The sequence below is a fragment of the Gopherus flavomarginatus genome, chromosome 4 (genome assembly GCF_025201925.1).
Source record: "Gopherus flavomarginatus isolate rGopFla2 chromosome 4, rGopFla2.mat.asm, whole genome shotgun sequence".
NCBI lineage: Eukaryota > Metazoa > Chordata > Testudines > Testudinidae > Gopherus > Gopherus flavomarginatus.
Window position 1 is genome coordinate 90,419,107 of NC_066620.1, and position 22,550 is coordinate 90,441,656.

At 39.2% G+C, this 22,550-nt stretch overlaps 1 protein-coding gene and 1 long non-coding RNA gene across 4 annotated transcripts in view; one reads left to right on the forward strand and one right to left on the reverse strand.

The window, feature by feature from the left end:
• LOC127049016 (uncharacterized) lies at positions 1-22,546 on the reverse strand. Its single transcript, XR_007773851.1, has 2 exons — positions 21,829-22,546; positions 1-115 (listed from the first exon to the last, which is right to left on the reverse strand). It is a non-coding gene; the product is annotated as an uncharacterized LOC127049016 (long non-coding RNA).
• The window catches only part of LOC127048963 (uncharacterized), a 118,136-nt gene that overhangs the window by 87,725 nt on the left and 7,861 nt on the right, over positions 1-22,550 (forward strand). For all 3 annotated transcript variants that reach the window (XM_050949122.1, XM_050949119.1, XM_050949121.1), the window contains exons 8-10: positions 3,123-3,221; positions 16,124-16,189; positions 19,112-19,218. In XM_050949122.1, coding sequence (XP_050805079.1) covers positions 3,123-3,221; positions 16,124-16,189; positions 19,112-19,218 — 272 coding nt within the window. The remainder of the gene's footprint in view (positions 1-3,122; positions 3,222-16,123; positions 16,190-19,111; positions 19,219-22,550) is intronic.

Sequence of the window (22,550 nt, forward strand, 5' to 3'; positions counted from 1 at the left end):
CATGAATATAAAACATTTAATTTGACACAGAACTACTGGGTGTACATACTTTTGGAGTCAGTATAAATACATCCCCACTCTCGTTTCAGCTCTGTTTGCAGGAGGTGGTGGGCTTCTGAGGACAGAAAACAGTTTATTGTTTGCAGAGTAAAATAGATGGCTAACATGTGGTACCAAATCAGGGAGACTAATACACTGCACTCTCTCTTTGTTCAGCTGGCCTTATGCTTTAACTGCCTGCTGTAGTAAGGATGTTTGTAGTTGTTTTATTTGTAGATAGAAGTCAGGACAGTAATCTTGTGACTTGAAGAATTCTAACCGAGAACCTAGCACTGTGAATTTACTTTACAGAATTACCATAGTACCAATATAATTCCAAACCCTGCTTGTCATAGAAGGCTCTTAAAAGCTCATAAAGTGCTCTCTCCCTAGTACCTCATTCTTTAGTCATAGCTTCATGGTTTAAGGCCTGAGGAGACCAGTAGATCATCTAGTCTGATCTCCTGTATATCACAGGCCATTACGTTTCACTTTGTTACCCCTGTATTGAACCCAATATCTTTTGTTAGGCTTTAGCCAATCTTCAGAAAGCACCCAGTCTTGAGCTAAAGACATCAAGAAAGGGAGAATCCACCACTTCCTTTGGTAGTTTGTTCCAATAGTTAATCACCCTCACTGCCAATAACGTGTGCCTTATTTCCAGCTGGAATTTGTCTGGCTTCAGCTTCCAGCCATTGGATCTTTGTAATGACTTTCTCCGCAAGATTAAAAAACCTTTTTAGTACCTAGTATTTTCTCCCTGTGAGGGTCCTTATACACTGTAATCAAGTGACCTCTTGCTCTTCCTTTGCTAAACTAAACAGATTGAGCTCTGTAAGTATCTCATTAAGATACTTTTCATTTTCTTCTATCCTGAAATAGTTTTTGTGGCTCTTTTCTGCACCCTCTCCACTTTTTCAATATCCTTTTTGAAATGTGGACACCAGAACTGCACACAGCATTCCAGGATCTGTCTCTGCAATGCCATATATAGAGGTAAAATAACCTCCGTACTCACTGCACCCCTGTTTGTACATCCAACGATTGCACTGGCTCTTGTTGACACAGTGTTGCCCTGAGAGCTCATGCTGATTGTTTGTTCACTGTGACCCCTACATTCTTTTCAGAGCCACTGCATTCCGGGATACAGTCCCCCATTCTATAGGTATGGGCTGCATTCCTTGCTCCAAAATGTATAACTTTGCATTTGGCTATATTTGCTGTGTATGACCTCCCCGTCCTCATAATTACTCACCATTTTGCCAATCTTTGTGTTATCTGCAATGTTATCAGCAGTAATTTTTATATTTATTTCTCAATCACCAATGAAAATGTTGAGTAGCATCAGATCTAGAACCAGTCCTTGTAGAATCCCCCGAGAAACACCTCTATTTGATGATGCTTCCCCACTGATGACTATTGTTTGAGATCTGTCAGTTAGACTGTTCTTGATCCATTTAACATGTGCTGTATGGATACTGTATAGTGCTGTTTTTTAATCTGAATGGTGTGCAGTACTAAATGAAATGCCTTACAGAAGTCTAAGTACATCTTCTCAGTTACTTTTATCATTTAAGCTTGTAATCTCCTCAAAGAGTGAATTCAGTTTTATTTGCTAAAACCTAATTTTCCATGTTGACTGACATTAATTATATTTCTATCCTCTAATTTTTTACATTAAGGTATTCCAGCTAAGGGAGGGGTGGCACACTGATTTGGATTAAATAAGAAATTGACTCCAACCTTTGCACAGAACTCAGTATACTCTGATCCAAACTACACCTATTTTGTGCTTGAGGTTCACTCTTGCTATCTTGCGCATTTTTATGTACTTTTGTACCTCAAAAGTAGCAGAATTATAACAATGCTGTCTGAGATTTCCAGAACATTCTTGTTTTGGCTGAGCTCAGCCAAACCAATAAATTCTGGAAATCTGAGACCGCACTGATAAAATTCATTTATTTTTGGGAGTTGAAGGTGGCAACCAACTGCACAACCATGGGCGGAACAGATGAAGGAAATGGTAGCTAATGACACTGGGGCAAAACAACTGCTCTTACCATGACATTTTTTGTACCTTTAATGTTCACCCCGAACAAATAGGATTTTAGTTTTTAAGTTCTCTGCACATTAATTGCATGATACTTAATGTATCCACTTTGGAAGTATGAAAGACCGAGTTGACCAGACCCTGCTTTGAACGTGTGAGTCCAAGGAATGTTGGTGTTTCATTCTGGCTCTTAGTTCCTGAACCAGATTTCATCGATTATTTTCATGTATTACTTCTCCACCTTTGTGACAAAAATGAAAGTACTGATAAAGAATCCATGTCATTTCCTAAGTAGTGACACAAAATGGGTAGTTTTTTGTATGTTTAAGTAAGGCTATATCAACATTACGAGCTAGGGGTGTGATTCCCTTGCTCGTATGCACATACTCACACTAGCTCTTGTCGAGCTAGTATGAGTATAAATAGCAGCATACCTGTGGTAGCACAGATAGTGGCAACAAAGGTCCAATGAATTGTGCCAAGTAAATACTCATTGGTTTCAGGTGGGTATTTACTTGGCATGGTTCAGCCATTCCTCTGCTGCTACTACCCATGCTACTGCAGAGATACTGTGTGTTCACAAGCAGGGGAAATACACCCAAGCTTGTAGCACTGATGTAGGCTAAGTGTGTTAACTTAGGACAGATGATGCTTTCCATTATACCAGAGTTCATCCAGAAAAAGTCCACTGAAATCAAATGCCCTTACTCTGTGTTTTATGCTGGTGTGTCTGAAATCCGATCTATTCCTGAAATATAATGGTGAGTTAAAACATAAAATATTGTGGTAGGGCTATTAAGTGGTCCTATTCAGTACTCTTGGCTCTTTCAAGCCAGATAGGGTTCTTCCTGAATAGGAGCAAATAAAGACCTCTAAATCAGTCTTGCTCTTTATTTTACCCCTTTACGGCACATTTCAAAATGGCACAGAAATGAATACACAAATCCACAATGAAGTAACCAGTTAAGTACTTACTTGTCATGGCCAGTTATGAAGACATACTGTTCTTGACTTTGCTTTCACTATCTTACAGAGCTCAGCTTCTCTACCAGGATCAGTGTCCTGCCAGCCTCCAGTTCATCATCCAAGTAAACACACAAAGGCCGAAGAAGAAACTGAGCAATTTCCTAAGGTAGATGAGAAAACCCTGACCCTTGTTGCATCCTTACAGTTGAATTTCTCAGCTTGCTAGTTAGTTCGCCAAGCCAAGGTGGAGTGTTGGGGATAAAGGCCAATTCCTCCCTGATAGGAGTTCATTAGCTTCAGTGGAGTCACACGAGGGATCCATTTTGGCCCTTTGTGCTCATAGGTCAGCAGGTTGCTTTGTTTTCTCTGGAGCTGTGACTTTTGCCATGAAAAGGAACATACACTGCAGTTCAGTACATTTCCAACTTTTCTCCCTCCTGCCCCAGAACTGGCAATTGTTTTTCTTGTGCTTTTTATTCTTACTGAATCATCACCAGAAATTCACCATTTTAGGTGTGGTTTTTTGTTTTTCAATTCCAATGTCTCCAAACCATTTAAGTCAAGTTTTATGCCTTAACCTACACATTATTTGTATGTGCATAAAATGCAAAGGGGGAAGTCCAATCCTGTCCGGAGGGAAAGCCTAAGGCTTAACCTTAGCGGTGCGTAGGCTTTGTGCAAGCTGTAGCATAGGGATGGGCTTCATTCATTTTCTTTTTTCAGTCCATACAAAATACAGCTGCTAAAATCTCTCTTGTGTGTTGATTTGATCATGTCACTACCATCTTGGGGAAAATTCCTCCACTGCTTCCTCATATGCTGTCACATCAGATTTAAGTGATTTTGTCACCATCTTCAAAGCTACATAACTTTTCTCCTCCTTATGTATCCTTGCTTGTTTGACTTTGGATTGCCTCTCTGCCAGTATACTCACCCATTTGTTAGCTTCTCCCACAAATGCCTTTTTGCCTTTGTCCATGTGGCATTGTACAACTTCCCTGAATTCATCCACAAAGCCTTGTCCACAGTTTTGGAGAGATTTAAAATTCCACTACTGCTGCAGTGGTTACAGTGAATCATATTGACTCGTATTAAAATCCCTGTTTGTGCCCATTCCCTGACCTTTGTCACTCTGTCTGTCCATCGTTAGATTGTGATCTTGGAACAGTGACAGTCCCTTCTTGAATGTCTGGAAAATGACTAGCATTACCATAAACAACTAATGCATTCTACTCATAATGATCAGAGGCTTTCCAATAGATCTATTTTTAAAAAATAGTATATGATGTGTACAAAATGGAAACAACATTATAGTATGGACTTTGCCTTTATGAAAAGGCAAAATCAAGCCACATTTCACCGGTGATGACAGCAGAACGGGAGCTGAAGCTCCAAAGAAGAAATCTATCTCATCACTTTTATTTTTCACATATTAACTCAGGGCTGCCTGGGGTAGGGAAGCAAGTGGAGCAATTTTCCCCAGGCCCCGGGCCCCATAGGGGCCCCCACGAGAATACAGTATTCTATAGTATTGCAACTTTTTTTTATGGAAGGGGCTCCTGAAATTGCTTTGCCCCAGGCCCCCTGAATCCTCTGGGCGGCCCTGATTTAACTACATTCTTACATAGAAGATCAGCATCCTTCAGGCTGATGGTGAGAAAACAGGGTGGAGAATCATGAGCCTGGAGGAAAATCTAATTTTCTCAGTGTGTCTAAGAAGTCCTTGCTTTTTGGGTATGTCTGTATTGCAAAAGCAAAACAAAAAAACCTGCAGAAGTGAGTCTCAGAGCACATAACAACTGATTTGTGCTCACACTGCAGCCTAAAAGCAGCTGTGTAAATGTTCCTGCTCGGGCCAAAACTGAGGCTTTGAGGCCCTCCCCACTCTCCAGATTTCAGAGCCCGTGCTCCAGCCTGAGCCCAAACATCTACACTGCTATTTTTAGCCCCATAGAGTGAGACACATGAGCCTGATTCAGTTGACACAGGCTCTGAGCCTCACTGCTGCAGAGTATGGGTTGGGTTTTTTGATGTGTGGACGTACCCTTTGAGCACTGTTTTGTGGACTTGCAATTTAATTTCCACCTCCTGTATTTTCTCTTTAATTCCTTCCACACAGTTGTTTAATTCTGCCAGTCAATGCAATTAGGTTTCCAATTTGGTGTCCATTGATTTTTACAGGGCCTGTCATATTACCGGTTTTATATCTGGAGCGTCCTTATTGTTCTTATCCCATTCCCCTGGCCAGAGCTGACTTAAAAATTGAGGAAGAAAGGGAAATCATGAACACTTCTAAAGTGTTTTCATTCCATTGGTTTTCAAAATGGACTGTGTTTTTTTTAAAAAAAATTTCCATGTAATTTAATAGATTTTTTTCATATTTGACATTGGAATGTTCAAAAAATAATTTTTAAACTTTCAAAATAAAAATATTTCCAAAACAAGAAGTGTTGATTTAAAAAAAAAAAAGTCTTACTGGGTAACTACTCTGATCAGTCAAAGCTGGCAATGAAAGAAAGAGAAAAAGGAAAACAAACTTTTCTGCTTGAAAATTTTGAAAACAGAAAATTTTGAGAAAATCATTTTGAAAGTTTTCTGTTTTTGAGAATTTTCAACTGACTCTTTTTTTCCCCTTAAAAACAAGTATTTGAAGAAAAAATGTTGTGCAGCTGTGTTGACTGATAGACAGTTAATCTTTGCTCAGTCAGAATGGCTGCCGAGACTTTCAGTCTGAAGGCTCTTGGTGTGAAAACCAGATTTTTCTCTGCAATTGATTTTTCCCCTCTAGTCTGTGGAATGAGTTCATTTTTAAGGACAGGATTTGGGGGTTGGTGGTGTTGTGTTTTTGTTTAAGTGTTGTGAAGTTTCACTTCTATTCAGTTTGTCTCTTGCAAGTGAACATGCAGAGCCTACCATCAGATTCCTTGGAACAGAAGCATCTAAAGTGTTTTTCTTTGTAGTTGGATGGTGTTTGGAGACAAGAAATCTTATGAGGAAGCAGATAAGATTATTTTTCCTACTATTTTGCAAACATTCTTCCATCTGTCATGCTGTGTCCCACAGTATTGCCAACCCCAAGTATTAAAAAATCATGAGATGTTTAAATATATATATTTAATATTGCTATTGATTTTATATGGAAGGCATTCAGATTCTGTGGTGATAGATGGTAAACCCCTGAGATTCTCTCGTGCTAAAAGGAGTTTAAACTCATTGAGACCTTAGGAGTTTGGGGCTCTAGAGACCCTGATGTGGCAAACCAACTACCCCCTTTGTGTCTGTTTGTGCTATGTAGGCGCAGGGTTGGAACTTTTGTTAGCCAACCTGTTTTATAATAGAATGAGAATAAATGCCTTAAGTGTTGGAAAAATGCCAAGGAATTGACAGAAATCAGATCTGATATTCAATTACAAAGATACTTTTATGTAATCTAAATCTACTCCCTACGAAAAAGTCCTACAGAGTTTAATAGTGATGAAACCAATAAGATTCTTTAGAAAGTACTCTGAAAAACCACAGAATTTGAGAATTGAGATCCTTTCCATAAAATCAGCCTGTAGAATTGACTAGAGAATTATATCCCACTATAGAATTCTACAGGCTTGTTTAAGAATTCTGTAGAACCATTTTCATTTTCTGTTTGCCTCTGTTATGACATTTGTGTGCCCCCCCCTCCATTTATATACTGCGTAAGCACCTCAAAATCTTTAGCGTCTCTGTCCTCACAACACCCATTGGATAAGGAAGTTCTGTTGCCCCAGTTTTGCAGATGAGACACTGAAGCACAGAAAGACTAAGCAACTAAAGACCAAGGTCACGCAGGAAGTCTGTGGCGGAGCAGGGAACTGAACTCAGCTCTCCTGTGGCCTATGCTAATGTCCTAACCACTGGACTATCCTTCCTCTCCCCTTGGTAGCATCCAGGCTTCAGTAGTTGCTATCCAAACTCAGAAGAACAAAGTCCCTGCCCCAAAGAGCTTACGTTATAGCACTTTTCCATGAGGCATATAAAACAAGTGTTTGGGAAAACATTTTTGACATGTCCAGAAGATGCTAGTTGTTATAACCAGGTGCCTGGTGTGTATGGAGCAAAGTTTACTGCCACTTGCTGGGTTTAAAAGTAGATTTTGTTTCTCACGCTTTGCTGTTAAAATTTAGCCACTCAAACAGAAAAGGTGGATCATTACAGACTGCTGCAGGATGGGTAAATAAAGCTGAGTCTGGTGGTCAAGGGGACTGGCAAAGGCAATTACTCATGTGAACACATTTTACTCTTCTGATAGCTGAGAAACCAGTTTGGGATATTTCTCAGCAAGAGTGTATAAAGCCAGCATTTTCTTCACTGTGGTCTCTCTCCTCTCTTTTCTTCCACCCCATACTGCAACGCCCAAAATAAATTCCATTCCTGACCTAGGCAGTTTTTGCTTGTTAGTTTAGACACAAGCCCATCTCTGTGGAGTCTTGGGAAGAACAAGATTTACTACAGAACCAGGCAGGGGGACTGAACGATGGTCCACACATAACCGGCAGAACAGAGGGATATGTCCTTATGTGAACAAAGTTGAATAGCTTAGTTTTCTTTTACTCCTTTATATTTCTGTTGTCAGATGTTAAATATGGCCAGTTTGAAATGCTTAGTAATTATAAGCCTCATGCCAGCTAGGAAATAGAACTGGTGTTAATGCTTGCTGTCAGCAATAGGTGCCGCTGAACTGGTGCGGTAAATGATTTTAATGCAAGTTAGACAGGACCAAACGGTGTTCAGTAGCATTTCAGAAAACATGGTGGATCCTCAAGGGTTGATCCTCAAGTGTTTACACTAGCCTTTTTAAAGAAATCTCCTACCATTTCATTATTACCAGTGCTGTTCCAGTAGTACAAACAGTGGTGGGATTGCTGGCATAAACAGGGCACTGGTGATTTTAAGCTTAGGGACTCTTTTATTATGCATTTGTGCAGCACCTTACACAATGGGACCAATCCTAATTTTAGCCTCCTAGAACTATTGTAAAACAAATAATAGCATAACACAGCATTGCCATTAGCAAGGCAGTTTAGGCACTGTGCTTCCTGGCACTCAGCCAGGCGCAAAAGATTTATGCATGCACTTAACTTTACTCACTGTGAGCAGTCCCAGTGGTCTTTGCAGGATCAGGGCCCTACTTGGTAGTGGTAGGAGACACAGCTATGCTTTGGCTGATTGTTACCCCTGACTTTAAATATGACTGATAAATTAATCAAAGCATTTGGCTTGACAGTGTAGTAATCATGTTTAATTAGGGTGGCTGTTTTGGCATGATGTTGGTTACAGGTAGTAGTAGCTTTTAAGCCAGTTTTATTTTTAGGGGTGTACCTATCATCCTACAAAGAAAGAATAAAAAGTGAGCTAGGTTCTAGCAGCAGTTTTGGAAGAATTGAAAAAGATTAAGCCACTTATCACTGCTGAGTCCAAGAGCAGTTCTCCTAGATCTTCAGTGAGTCTTCTTATTTATTTGTATTTATTTCTTTCCATTAAAAAAAACTATCAAGTGCTTTGGGTCATGTACAAATATTATAAAATCTACAAGTGCTTGGGCAAATGTTTTTTGTTTTGTTTGTTTAACTTCCCAATCCCCTCAGAGCACAAATAAGCCTTGCAATGTGACTTGAAGGTCAGCAGAATCTTGAATACCAGGAACTTTAGCTGTGGTCTTTTTTTTTTTTTTTTAATTGTAGAGTCTGTGTGCGAGCACTCATTGGTTTTATTTTATTTCTAATGTAAAGAGATACGCTGAAATCCTTTGATACAGAAGAAAATGTCCCTTTGCTGTTGCTCAAATGTAAGGCCAAATCCTAGTCCCACTGAAGTCAATGGAAAGCTTCTGTTGATTGTAGTGGGATCGTAACTTGTCCCACAGAGTTATGTTTTAATATATGTTCAGCTCCATCACCCATTCTGCCTTCATAACAATAAAACATATCTTTACTGATGGCTTGGCAGTGTTCCTATCTCTGACTAAAGACAACATGGTGATGGCAAAAATATGCAGCTCTGTGGGCTAGGGACTGTCTTTTTGTACTGTGTTTGTACAGCTTCTAGCACAATGGGGTCCTGATTCATGAGTAGGGCCCCTAGGTGAGATGGAATACAAACAAATAATAATGTGTGTATTTTAAAATGTCCCATCACCTCATTTAGGCTGTGATTGAGGAAAGCATCCCTATTCAGGACTTCACTTGAACCTTCCATTTACTTTGAAGTGTGCTTAAATCCTGCTGACCTCAATGACTAAATTTAAGCACATGCTTAAGCAGGGCTCTGGAGTGGAGCCCAGAGCTGGAGCGTGGACCAGTAGGTTTTTTGCCCAGAGCTGGAGCGGAGCCGGAGCAATTCAAAAGTTTGATTGCTTTAAATCCCTGTGCTTAAGTGCTGTCCTGAATAAGGATCAACTTCATCATTCATGTAAGTGCTTTTCTGAGTTGCAGCCTAACAAGGCAGACCTGCCTCATTCTTTTAATCAATTTTTTCTTGGAGAGGAGCAGGTCAGTTTTGATTCAGTTATTTTCAGGAGAATTGTGTGGGATATCTGATGTGGTTGTGTGGGGAAGCCCCAGTGTTGGAAAGATATCTATATTACCAGTTGTATGTGTGCTACATTTTGGAACTTAAAAATCATGTATTTATTTTTTGATTTATAAAGCACATCTATCACACATACTCCTAAGTGAGACCAGAATGAGGACCTGTGTCTTTATTAGTGCCTTGTGTGCGTGCCAAGCAGGCTGTTCTCACTTCATACAATTTGGGGAACTATATAAATAAAAGAAAGTTACTTTTTAGACCTATAAGTAGACAGATCCCTGCCTGGATAACCTTACAATCTAAGCGGACAACATACAGACAGCTGAGTAGGAGAGAAGTGCTCTCTGTGTCTACTTATCCTGGTAGCCCCTATTAAACTTCCAATGAGCCCTCAAACTTTGCCTACAGTTATTTACTAAATTATTTTGTATTTATTAATACAAGCTATTAAGACACCTAGACAATTGGATTGAAAGGTTTCAAAAGTGCTGTGTGTCCAAAGCTCTCATTTATTTAGGCACCTAAATATAGCCTTTGGGGTAGAATTTTCAAAAACACTCAAGTGACTTGAGCTTACATCCCATTGGCTTTCAATGGCACCTAGTCTCCTAAGTCACTTGGTTATGTCTACTCTGCAGTCTGAGTGGTGACTGCAGCACAGGTAGACATACCTAATGTAGCAGCATGGGCTACATGCTAGTGACCAGCATGCCGGGGACTCTGGGTACATACATGTGTTGCGAGCCTGTGTTGAAATCCATGCTGTCACCTCTATGCTTCTATTTTTAGCTGTGCTAGCTCAGGCATGTTTACGTGTGCTGCAATCACACCTCAGATAGGTGTGTAGACATACCCCCGAGGCCCTTCTGAAATTTTTGCCTTTAGCAGACTAATTTTAGGCACTCCTTTCTGAAAACCTTGACTTAAATGTATTTAAATTATTCTGCAGTAAATTTGCAGTTCTATTAGACGCTATTCAGGAAAGCACTTAAGCATATGCTTAAAGTTAGGTGAATTCTTGAATCAGAGTCTTAGTTATTAGCTGTATCTTAAAGCAGCAAATGAACATTTTTAAAGGTGGGATTCTCTGTCTACATTAACAAATTATAAATGTGTGTTAGGACTTCAACTAAGGCGTGTGACATAAGCTTGCACCAGTTGATGTTGATAGTGTCTTAAACAGTCAGCCTCAGTTGTGTGGACTTATCATTGAATAAGATCATTGAATCATCTAATGGGAGGTTAAATGGAAAGTAAAAGTCTTCGTAGTGGTGTGATGGAATTCCTGTGTCTAATTAAAGCCTCAAAGCATTTTTTAAAAGCTGTATAAAAGGTGAATCATTTTTGTGAACAGCCCCTAAAGCAAAAAACCCAACACCTTTGCTGTGGGAGAAGTAATATGGCCCAGAACACCTTCGCAAACAAAGAGTTACTCTTCTGCAAGCTGCTCTCTTTCTTCAGCAACTCAGCATGGGGTGCCAGAAAAATCATTAACAGGCTCATCCTGCACTTCTCCCTTTTCCACACCTGCATATCACGATCCCTGCTGTAACTTTATGGACCGTGAGGAGGCAGGTTTGACGCCATGAAACACAGGCTTAGCTAACAGCTGCAGGATGGGCAGAAAGCCAGACAGTAAAATGTAAAGAGGAGGAAGGAGAGGGATCACCTTTGAAGTTTACAAAAAAAGCATGACTTTGACCACTTCCTTTTTAAATTAGCTGTCTCAGGTACATTGAGATATTGGCCACCAGCTTGAATGTAAAAAACCAAAACAAAAAAATAGGGTGGGTGGGGAATTGCTTGGAACTAGTCAATGTACTGTAGTTAAAATGTGAAGTCTGGGGTGTGTGTGTGTGTGTGTGTGTGTGAGATAAAAATATAATTTTCTTTTTAAAACCTTTTAAAAAAATTTTAACTTTGAGTATTAAAGCAAAGAATGTATTCCATTTGGGAATCTCGGAGCTAAAAATGGTGTGTGCCTGTCAAGTGTGAAAAGCTACATTAATGCAGCGTTAAAGCTGAAATTTGAATCACATGCAAGCCAGGAAATTCATAGTTACGGTTCCCACAGCAACAATAACTCAGCCCCCTTGTGCATATGCAGAATTCTGGATTACTTTATATGGTGTTAATTTACAGCAAATTCTAATCTTAGTCACAGGAGTGAATTTCCCGGGTAGCTCCAGTGGCTATTCTAGATTAGCACTAGCTTAACTGAGAGCATACTTTGGTGATACCATGGAAAAATTACAGTTGCTGTGGCAACTACAATTTTGAATTTATTCAAATCTGAACCTTTGGAGTGTGTGTGGTTTTGTTTTGTCTTGGTTTTATTTTGCATTTAATTATGATTAACAGAAGGATAAAGAAAAAATTTAAAAATCTCTGGTTGTATATTTAGGGGCTAGAGTCTAATTTTGATTACGACAGTGTAAATTGGAATAACAACATTGATGTCAATGGTCTGTCTTACACTCCTGCACATAAAGGATCAGATTTTCTTTATTTCAAATGTGAGCTCTCAGATTGAGGGGACTCTCAAACATATCGAGCGTGTTTATTTTAACTGTATTGAACTTTATCAAACATTGATTTGAGATGATCCATGTGCTTATTTGAATGCGTACTTGTTAAAATAATCATCCATTTATTTTCAGGGTGAGGAACTCAAAATATTTGCTTATTCATCTTGTATGTGCAGCAAGGGTGCCACATCATGGCACATCTTAAAAAGATAAGGGACATGCACAATACATTTTCAGATGACTTTGTTTTGATAAACGTGGCAAAGGCATTCATCTCCATGGTGTATTCCAGACTGGAGGTTTGACGTTTCTAAAAAAGAGAAACTGATTTGAGGAGAGAGCTGCCCAAGAAAGCATCTAATGCCCTAACTAGTGATTTTTTAAAAAAAATAAATAAATACATAAAATATCATGCTCTAGTATTTCAGAAATGCTGGAATGAGTTCTTAATCCAAATCACTGCTGGAGTGAGAACAAGCATGAGAAAGGTCCACCAAAAGAGGGTCCAATTCAGTTCCCATTTAAGTTAATGGAAAGAAAGCATAATGACTTCAATGGGAGTTGAATCAAGGCCAGAGTAGTTTAGTTGGGAAGTTACAGTACTTGAAAATAGACCCTTAGAGTAGAACAACTAGTGTCTTGATGTGTGATTTATTCCAATAAATATATTTGTTTTGTTTTGTATTCACGAGTCTGATCCTACACTAGTCACTCAGGTAGAACGTCCACTGAAGCCAAAGGATATTTTGCCTGATTAAGGACTGCAGGATAAAACCCATAACTATCTTAAGTATTTAAAAGAATGTTATGTCTCTTCTTTCTTTATGTAGATACTCAACAGATGAGAACAACTCATCTTTCAACCGATATGGTTAAGAATAAAACAACTCTGCTTTTTATTTTTTAACTGCAACAATGGGACTTGTTTCTGCCCTATGTGGGTTTTGTTTTGTTTTTTTAATTTTTATCAGAATTTAGTGTAAGGCCATTGAAGTCAGTGTTACTATTCCAGATTTTCACCAGAATAAACTGGAGCAGAATTTGGCTCAGTGGGTTCCCTTATGAAAGACAAGTGCAGGAGACACACTTTTGAAAAAGGTAAAAGGACAGCTTGAAAGGAAAAGAAAAAATATATCTAGTTCAACAATAATTTACTTCATTAGTACATATAGCATCATTTTTAGTTTAAATGGTTCATATGTGAAATTCAGAAACGGGGAAAAGGAGTATTTTAACTCATTTATAATCTCCAGTTAAATTTCATTTATTTATCAAATAAGGACATTATCTATATTGTCTATTACACTAATTCATATACATATTTTTTCTTTATCTGTCAGCCATTCAATGGTTTATTAACTTAGACTCCTCCAAGGGAGTACCATAAGTCCATTTGATGCTCCTTACTGTTGTATTTTTCCCCTGCTTAGGACCTCTGATTTAACTGAAAGGTGTACAAAACACACATGTGGCCAGACAGCTCCCCGAGAAAAGATATAGGAGTGTTGATTTTGTTCCTTAAACATCAAGTACTGCAAACAAATTCATAATATTTTATCATCCTAGTCCTGTCAAGAACCAATTTTGGCGGGGAAAAACTCCCCTAGGATTCCTTAATTCATGGCCTTCAGGATCTGTGAATCTATACATGTGTCAATGGGTTTCTTTTCCCCAGTCAGTGGGGAACTATGATAGGACTATGATAAATAATATGAAATTGTGTGTAGCGCTAAAACCTTTCATTTAGGGCTGAATCTCTCCTCTCTCTCTCTGGAAATCTGGCATAATTGATGAGGAAGCTGTCAGAATATTGGTGAGTTGACAGTTTGGCACAAAGACTTCTGGGAGCTCTTCAAATGAAAAACATTGGCAACACCTGCAAATTTTGTGGATAGGGGAAGGCTCTGAACAAATAACATTCACTTTAAAGTTCCTGAACTTGTTGTGTTAGAACAATGTATTCCATTTCTTAGATCAGGTAGTGAAAAATATAAGGTAGCATATTTTACTAAGAAACTATATTTTTCTGTCATAATGGTTTTAAATGCATTACCTATAATATAACATGATGTCTTAGCCTGATGACATGTCAAGATGTAAGGGCCTGATTGCAGTCTCACAGCACTGTAAGTCGGGAGTAACTCTGAAGTCTGCAGAGCTACAGTAATGTAAGAGGAGAATCAGGCCCCAAGACTCTAGAAGAGATGCAATATAAGGGTGAAAAACAGATTAAAAAGAAAAAGTAACAAAATCTATTTTCTGTAATCTCATTTTCTAATAAGTGGCAGTATCCTTAGTAAATAAAATAGATGTTGAGAGGGAAATACAAGGAAATGCTTCTCTTGAGGCTGATCTCTAGAGTCCTTACGTATTTTGGATCAGGGTGATTTATGAGGTCACCAGAACACAGGAGATCCACAGTGTATTGTTTTCTATTTCAATATGGATTGGAGATTGAATACTGCTATGTTGCTCTTTCACTGTTCTCCACCAGCTGGCTACCTTTGCTTTGTATTGAAGAAAAGGAGTCTGTCGGGTGTGTGTGTGTGTGTGTGTGTCTCTGCCAGTATTGTAATAGCTGCAGCGGACATTGCTGATGAAGTCACAGTCCATTGTTCTGATGTCAGGAAGAGAACAGTGATGGCTGAATCTGGGATATGCCTTAGTATAATGTGAGCTAGAATACATTTGTTGTACTCTGGTGTATTTATGTCTGCAGCCCTAGCAGCGTGGGATCTCTGGATCTCATAAGCTAAGCACTGTTATATTTGCATAGGAGACTTGCAGAGAATGTCCAGGCACCCTAGGAAATTATGTTGATGACATAGGTGGCATTTTGCCTTTGCATTATTACTGAACCATGTCCTAGCTGGCTGGTAGGGGCTGCTGTCTTGTTTTGGAATGCGCGGCCCTTTCAAAGAGCCATAAAACAGAGGGTTTTTTCCCTTTATTAATATTTCTTAATGGCTTTGCTATTTAAAGTGGCAACTGAATAGTAAGACATTAATATTTCTGCACTGCGTGGGAAACAAAGTGCTAAATTATAATAGAAGCATGTTTGTAAGTCGATAAAAATAAATGTATTTTACCACTAATAAATGTAGCTTCTGGTACCCAGGAGATGTGTGTGTGTTATTTTTCTCCTTTTAGAGGAGGAGAAACTGAAGCTTAGAGAGGTCCAGGGACTTGCCCAGGGCTACACACTGAATCAGTGGTAGAGCTGGGAATAGAATCCTACTTTCCTGCCATCACGTCATGGTTTAACCACTGTGAAGGTTTCAAATTCCGTTAGACTGAAAAATTAATACCAACTCTCTTTGTTTTTTTCCTTATGTTAATAATGTTTCATCTGCACCCAGTGGGCCAAATTCTTCTGTTATTTACACCCATTCACCCATTTATGTGCATGGGGCTGCATAGCTATATGCAAAGCACAAGTCGACCTAATTATTTGGTTCTATGTAATTTCAGTTAAAATAGGACTGGTTAAAGGCTTCTGTCCATGAGGTCAGACTCTGATCTGTGTTTCACCGGTGAAGTCAATGGAGTTACTCTGCCTATGTACCTGGGTGGAATCAGGATATTTGCCCTGAAGCTGGATATTTCAAATCCCCAGCCTGTCTCTTAACTTCTTTGCTCAGATATGGTGAATCACACCACTTGAGCAAGCTAACAGTTGTTTCAGAAATGCAGTCACAGCAGTAGACAATGCTTATTTAAAATCTTAGCTGTTCCTTTTCTTCAGCTGAATGAGACCTGAACAAGGCAGCTGCGTTGGATATTCTATCTAACTTTTGGATCACATGACTGTGGCTTTTCTGCCACTACTTTAAATTACTATCAGCTTCTGAACTTCTCGAGGCAGAAGCTTGAGGTCTTGTTGGTGTAAGATGAGTGAAGCTATGGGCCACATTTGGTGAGCCCCACTTTGGTTATCTCTGTTTCATGCTAAATCTGAGAGTTGAATTATTTCCCACAGCTGCTGCTTTCTTGGCTTTCTGAATTGCAGAAAAGGCCTGAAGAGCAATCCAGAACTCAGGAGGTGGTGAGTTTCCTTCAGCAAATCTTCACAACATCTCTGCATCACCCATCCTCCCCACCAAAAAAAAAAGAAAGAAAGAAAAAAGTTTATTTGAGCTCTTGTCATTATTCTGTCTGGGAGAGGAGCCAAGGTGTCAAAGTATCAAAGTGAAATTCAGAAGAGTCAAGAGCAAGCAAAGACTTGAAGGGGAAAAAGGGAAGTAGGAAAAACACTTGTCTTTATCATGGTAATAGTAATGAAGCTGAGCAGAAGAAGCCCAGACAATGGGCTAGGTTACTGTACTATAAACTGCTTCCTGCCACTGAAATTCACAAGTCACCTTTACTCGGCTGATTAGAGAACTACAAAGCTAGGCGAGCTGGTTTTGACTTTCTGTCAGAAACTCGCCACTACTTAACATTTCTGATATTCAGAGCTGCCCTGTAGACATAGTTTTTGTTCCTGAAAAATTAAATGTGGACTCAAAAAAAAAAAAAAGAGCAGCTCTGTAGGGCTTATTGATTACAAATGATGAATGATGGGTTGGGCATGGTAACATTTTGGGCCTGACAATCCAAGGTGTTAAGCACCCTTAAAATTCTGATGGACTCTGGTGGGAGTGGAGGCCATTCATACTAGTCCTTCAATGTCAGTTAAATATGGGGTGTATCCCAAAGATTTATCTTGCTGCCCCTCTCCAAAGTCTGTAGGCTGGCTGGCCCTGGGCATAGTGGGGTGCCAAAAGTGGATGGGATTCTGTCACACTTGGGAGGTGGTCAGTGAAAAATTATTTCACCAGCCAGACTCTTCCCCCACTACCCTACCTCCAAAATGACAAGGCCAACTCTGTACCTTCTTCGAACTTTCTTTTAAATCCAGTGCCTCTGCCCATGCAGGATATCCAGCCCTTCAGGGACACAATCAGGCTTTCTAATCAATTAGCTTAATCCTGCTGTAAACTTGCCTATTTGCCATTCATGTCAATGAAACCTTGGTTACAGTGACTCTCTCACCACAAAAGCTTTTTAAAAAAGAAAACAAAAAAACCCTCACCTATCTGTCCATCTGCATCTGTCTACATTGCTTTAAAGGCAAAACTATAAGACAAGAAAAGGAAATGTCAGCAACAAAAAAGCACCCTTTTTGTGACCATACTACTTAAAATAATGTAGTCAGTAAAATGTGGAAGGATTTTTGGTGACTGTCTTTTTACCATAATAATTTTCCTTCGGGGTGGAGGAATTACTATTTTTTAAATTATTTCAGTAGATGAATATTGATGTATTTGCTCTCTACTGTATAACTTTTATGCATGAGTAGTCCTATTGTCTTTGCAGTATATGGACCTTTATAAATGATTATTTAAATTGCACCATAAATGTACATAATGCTTTACAGAATAAGTAAAGAGAGAGTCCCTGCCACAAGGAACTTAGAATCAACAGCTAGATGAATGTATGGTTCTTCATAGCGTGCATATATATATATATATATATATATATATATATATATATATATATATATATATATATATATATATATATATATATATATATATATATATATATATATATGCTCTGTCCCTGCAATGAGCTCCACATAGGCAGATTATTGAAGCACAGGCATCTGTCCATGCAGAGCTCATTAGAGGATTGAGAACATAGTATATTAAGTCAATTTTTCTTAAATAAAATTTAAAACACATACACTAGCCGTTTGGTATTTACAAGTTATCCCTGTATATAAGTTGTATGTAACTTCATTTGCTGTTTTGAGCATGTATTCGAAATAACTTTTTGTCCTTTTTTTTTTTTTTTTTTTTTACATACAAGAGCTATGCAATGGTGGGGTACAGTACAAGTAACAAGAACAATTTTTAAAATACACTTGAGCAGTCCATTGAGTGTATAGACTGGGACAAGTTCTGCTCTTCATTTCATTCCTATAAGCCTACTGATTGTATTAGGGTTGCAGAGAGGGTAGAATGTGGAAGGCACTGTATAGTGGGCCACTTCACTCATTGATTAAAAACTGATCCTGCCTGTAGGGTCTGATGGAAAGCTCATTGTAGAGAGTAGAAGGACTCCGATTCACTTAATGGGCTTTGGATTGGGCCCTTAAGTAGCTCAAAGCTCCAGAAACCAAACAATTTGTATTAAAAATAAAACTTCTCTATTTTGTTTTATTTATGGAAGTGTTATCGGCTAACTCAATCCCTGGGTGCTGAGAATTGTTCAGTTTTACAAAGAAGGCCAAATTTATGAATCAGTTAGAGATCCGTGTAATTATAAAATATGATTAGCGCTAAAAATTGTTATTCAGATGTAGTTATTAATGTAGAAAGCATTTGTGTGCTATGCAAACTGGAAGAAGCATACTAGTGGGGGGACTTGTGAGTAATCAGACCAGCCACAAAGTGATAGGAATGGACTTTCTCAAAATAAAAGAAAAGCACTGCCTATTAGGATAAGCCATTCCAGTGCACTAGACAGCTAGAAGTTTAGGGAAAGCTAAATGCAGCTGGAAGTGTGTTGCAAGTGACTGTGAATGTTAAAAGTATTGGTTTTAAAAATGTATGTTATATGAAAACATACGTAACCTTTGATAAAAATTAAACTAAATTAAAAAATAAACTTTACTGGCCTCATCCTGATCTGACATACGAGGTGTAAATTGACTTCTGTACTGTTAGTTTGGGTTTATGTCATTGTAATAAATGAGATTGTTTCAGTATTGGTAATAGGCCCTACTGAGTGCAAAGCTCCAAACTTTTTCAAATGAATCAAGTGCACAGATATTTCAGGACGTAAGAGTTAGTACAGAAACCTAAAAGTAATCATTGTCTTTCATTCTTCCTAAATATAAAAGTTGCTTTGAGTTTTCAACCTTCTGCTCAGTAAGCTCGTACTTTGTATAAGTTGTTACATGCTATTTTTTTATTTACAGAGCAAACCTTGCAAAAGGACTAGGAAGCATTTCCACCATGAACGACATCTGATTTACTTGCATCATATGTATCATCTCGCCCTTCTTAATATGACATCTTCCAAGAGGTCAGTTAATGTCATGAACAAACTGTATGAAGCTGTTTGTGTAAGTTAAGTTGGAATATTTTCATGTGCTGTATTTTTCTGTTCTTAACACACAGCTGTGTTAGCTGATATAGTTCATAAGTCAATTAATGTTTGAATACCAAGTCTCCTTGGAGTCATTGGTACAAATCCTAGGAGAGTTGGCTGAGCCCTTCATCTTTCCAAGGCAGATAAACTAAGGATGGGATTCCAAGGAGGACTTAAGTGCCCAACTGCCATTTTAGCCGCATAAGTCCCACACATTTAGATACCACTGAGACCTTCAAAACCAGCTTCAGTCTAACCCCATAGTTGCCTAAATTCCTTCCATGCCTCAGCTGCTACTGTTAAGGTCCCTGGATGTAAAGAGGGTAATTTTCCTTTTCCTGAAAAAGACCAAGCCCTTTAGAAAGTCTCATCGATTATTTGTAGCATATTGGGAGAGATGCCAGGGAGAACCCATTACCAAACAGAGATGCTTATTCTGGAGTGGGAAATGTATAGAACATTGCTATATTTTAGCTAGGAAAGCAGTACTTCCTGGTTTAAAGACTTGTTCTATCAGTGACACGTCAGTGGGATTGGCTTACGTAGGGTCCCCTAGTGGAGATCTGCAAAGCATTAACTTTGAGTTCAGCGCACACCTTCACCAGATACTACTGTTGTATTAATATAGATGGAATAAATGGGCCCAAGGAATTAAAGGTGTTAACGACCCAGTCACTGTCCAGTATTAAACTGTTTTAAATAAGGTTTGGTTTACAGAGTCCTTAGTCTTCTTGATACCATGGAAACACATTATTTTTTTTTAACTTTTATTAAAGATAGAGAAAAAGAAGGAAAAACAGTTAAATCATTTGAAATGTAAAGAACACCTCTACCCAGATATAACGCAACCCGATATAACACCAATTCAGATATAATGCGGTAAAGCAGCACTCCGGGGCGGCAGGGCTGTGCGCTCCAGTGGATCAAAGCAAGTTCAATATAACACGGTTTCACCTATAATGCGGTAAGATTTTTTGGCTCCAGAGGACAGCATTATATCGGGTAGAGGTGTATTAAGTACAACATCACTTCCTTTTCCCTTTAGCTGGAGAGGTTCTTTAGAAGGAAAACCCCCTTAGTCTAACTGTCTTTTAGAAGATACCAAAGGTGGAAAAAACTTTCCTTTTGAGGAAAAGAGAAGAAGTTAGTTGCGATGGGCTGGAGCGGTCATTGTTGCTGCTGCTGTTGAAGTCCAGTCCCATTTCCAAAAGAGGAAAGAAAAGAACAGCAAAGACAGAAAATGCAGCTTTTGTCTTTGATGTCAACTCTCATTTGTAACCCCACTGCTGGAAAAACACAGGCACAGCACATAGTCTTATTAGCATTCTGGGTATGTCTGCACTGTACTTAGAAACCGGTGGCTGGACCATGTTAGCTGTTTCAGGCTTGCGGGGTTTGGGCTAAGGGGCTATTTAATTGCAGTGTAGACATTTGGGCCCGAGCTCTAGGACCCCCTCACCCCACCTTGTTGGGTCCTAGAGCCCAGGTTCCAGCCTGACACCAAATATCTACACAGCCATTAAACAGTCCCTTAGTCCGAGCTCTGTGAGCCCAAGTCAGCTGGCATGGGCCAGTTGCAGGTTTTTAATTGCAGAGTAGACGTACTTTCCGAGACCTGACAAACATGTACCAGCATATGACTGTTTAGGGCACTGTATTTAACTGCCTCTTTCTAGTCATAGGCTTACAGCAGCATTGCAAAATATGAAGTCTTGGCTCGCTAAGCCAGACTTTCCTTAGACAAAAGGAGAGGGATAGGAAAGAAAAGAAGTAAGGTGGGGAAGGAAAAGGACACATGAGGGATGGGTGAGGTGGAAAATAAAGTCTCCCATCCCAGGTGGTATTCGGGATTCAGAAGTAGCCAATACAGCTGGAGATGTCATCTGGGTCCCTTTCTTGGCCTGGTCTGGTCAGGACATCTCAAGATTGGGATGAAGAAGGTCCGGGGTCCCAGGAGATGGCAAGGGTGACAATGATGGAGCTTATTTCTTCCCCTTTTTCCAGCCAGCCAGCGTTCCAGCAGCCTCTGCTAATTTTCAGCCCACAGTCTCTATTTTAGGACCCCAAAAAGGTAGTGTTGGGCGGAATAGTCCATCCCTTCATTATTTTGTTCACTCACCAGGCATACTTTCCAACGCACCAATTTTGGTTCATTCATTTCTGGTCTTACACTTACCAGGCATAATTTTAATACAGTCCTTGAGTTTTATATCAGTTGTCCTTTGTGTTTGGACTATTTCAGTCTCTTGCTTTTGCACATTTTCCCATCGACATTTCTTGTTATAGCTTCTTGTGACAGCTAATAAACTTTCTTACAGTATTTACAGTTAAGAACACGTTTACTGTAATTGTGCAGGCCCAGTTATTACAACACTACTCCCTGGATTTAGCATTGCATGTCCAATGACCAGTTTGGGAGAGCAATGCTACAGTTCATATTTGTCTAAGAACTCCACATCCATCATCCACCTGATGGGGCACTACTTGCTAATCTCCCATACGTGGAAATGCACAGAGGGCCTCAAACAAGAAAGAAAAACTTACCAGCAAACTGTCGTTCTTCAAGAGTCACGTCTGTGCGTTCACACTACTCATCTGCCTTCCCCTCTGCCTAGAGCTCTATATAACATGAGGACTCTATAGTTAGGGAAAAGGAACTGAGGTGGTTGCAGTCCTTCATTCAAAGTAGGGCAATGATGTCATCTTCTCACAAGATCTTTTGTGCGCCCTTCCAGCAGACACAGGTTTTCAAGGTGGTTCCGCAGCTCAATGTCAGATGGCATATCTGTAAGTGGGAATGGACAGAGGTGACTCTCAAAGAAAACCAGGTAGGAGTTATCATTAGAGCTGGGCAATTTTTTTTTAAGAGACTGGTAAATATGCCAAAAAATATAGTTTTGGAGTGACCAAATCTATCTGCTAATTTGGGTCATATTCAGTAAGTGGTTAGAGTTGTATTAAAAAAATTTCTCTCTTTTTATAATTAAGTCAAAATAGTTCACTTCAAAATGATGTTTCATTTCAAGTTAATTCTGTCTGAATCCATTGTTTTCCAGTTTTTCATTTTGATGAGAAAAAACAATTCAGTTTTGATTTGAAATTAACCAAAGTGGGTTTCCCTGCCCCTTCCCCACCCCACATGGCCACCAGTCTGACAGATTAAATATTTGCTCAGCTCTAGTTATGATAACATCTGCTGTGTATTCAAAGAGTGATGATCCTGACTGCTTTCTTCTAAATTTGCTTTTCTCTGTTTGGTGCTACCT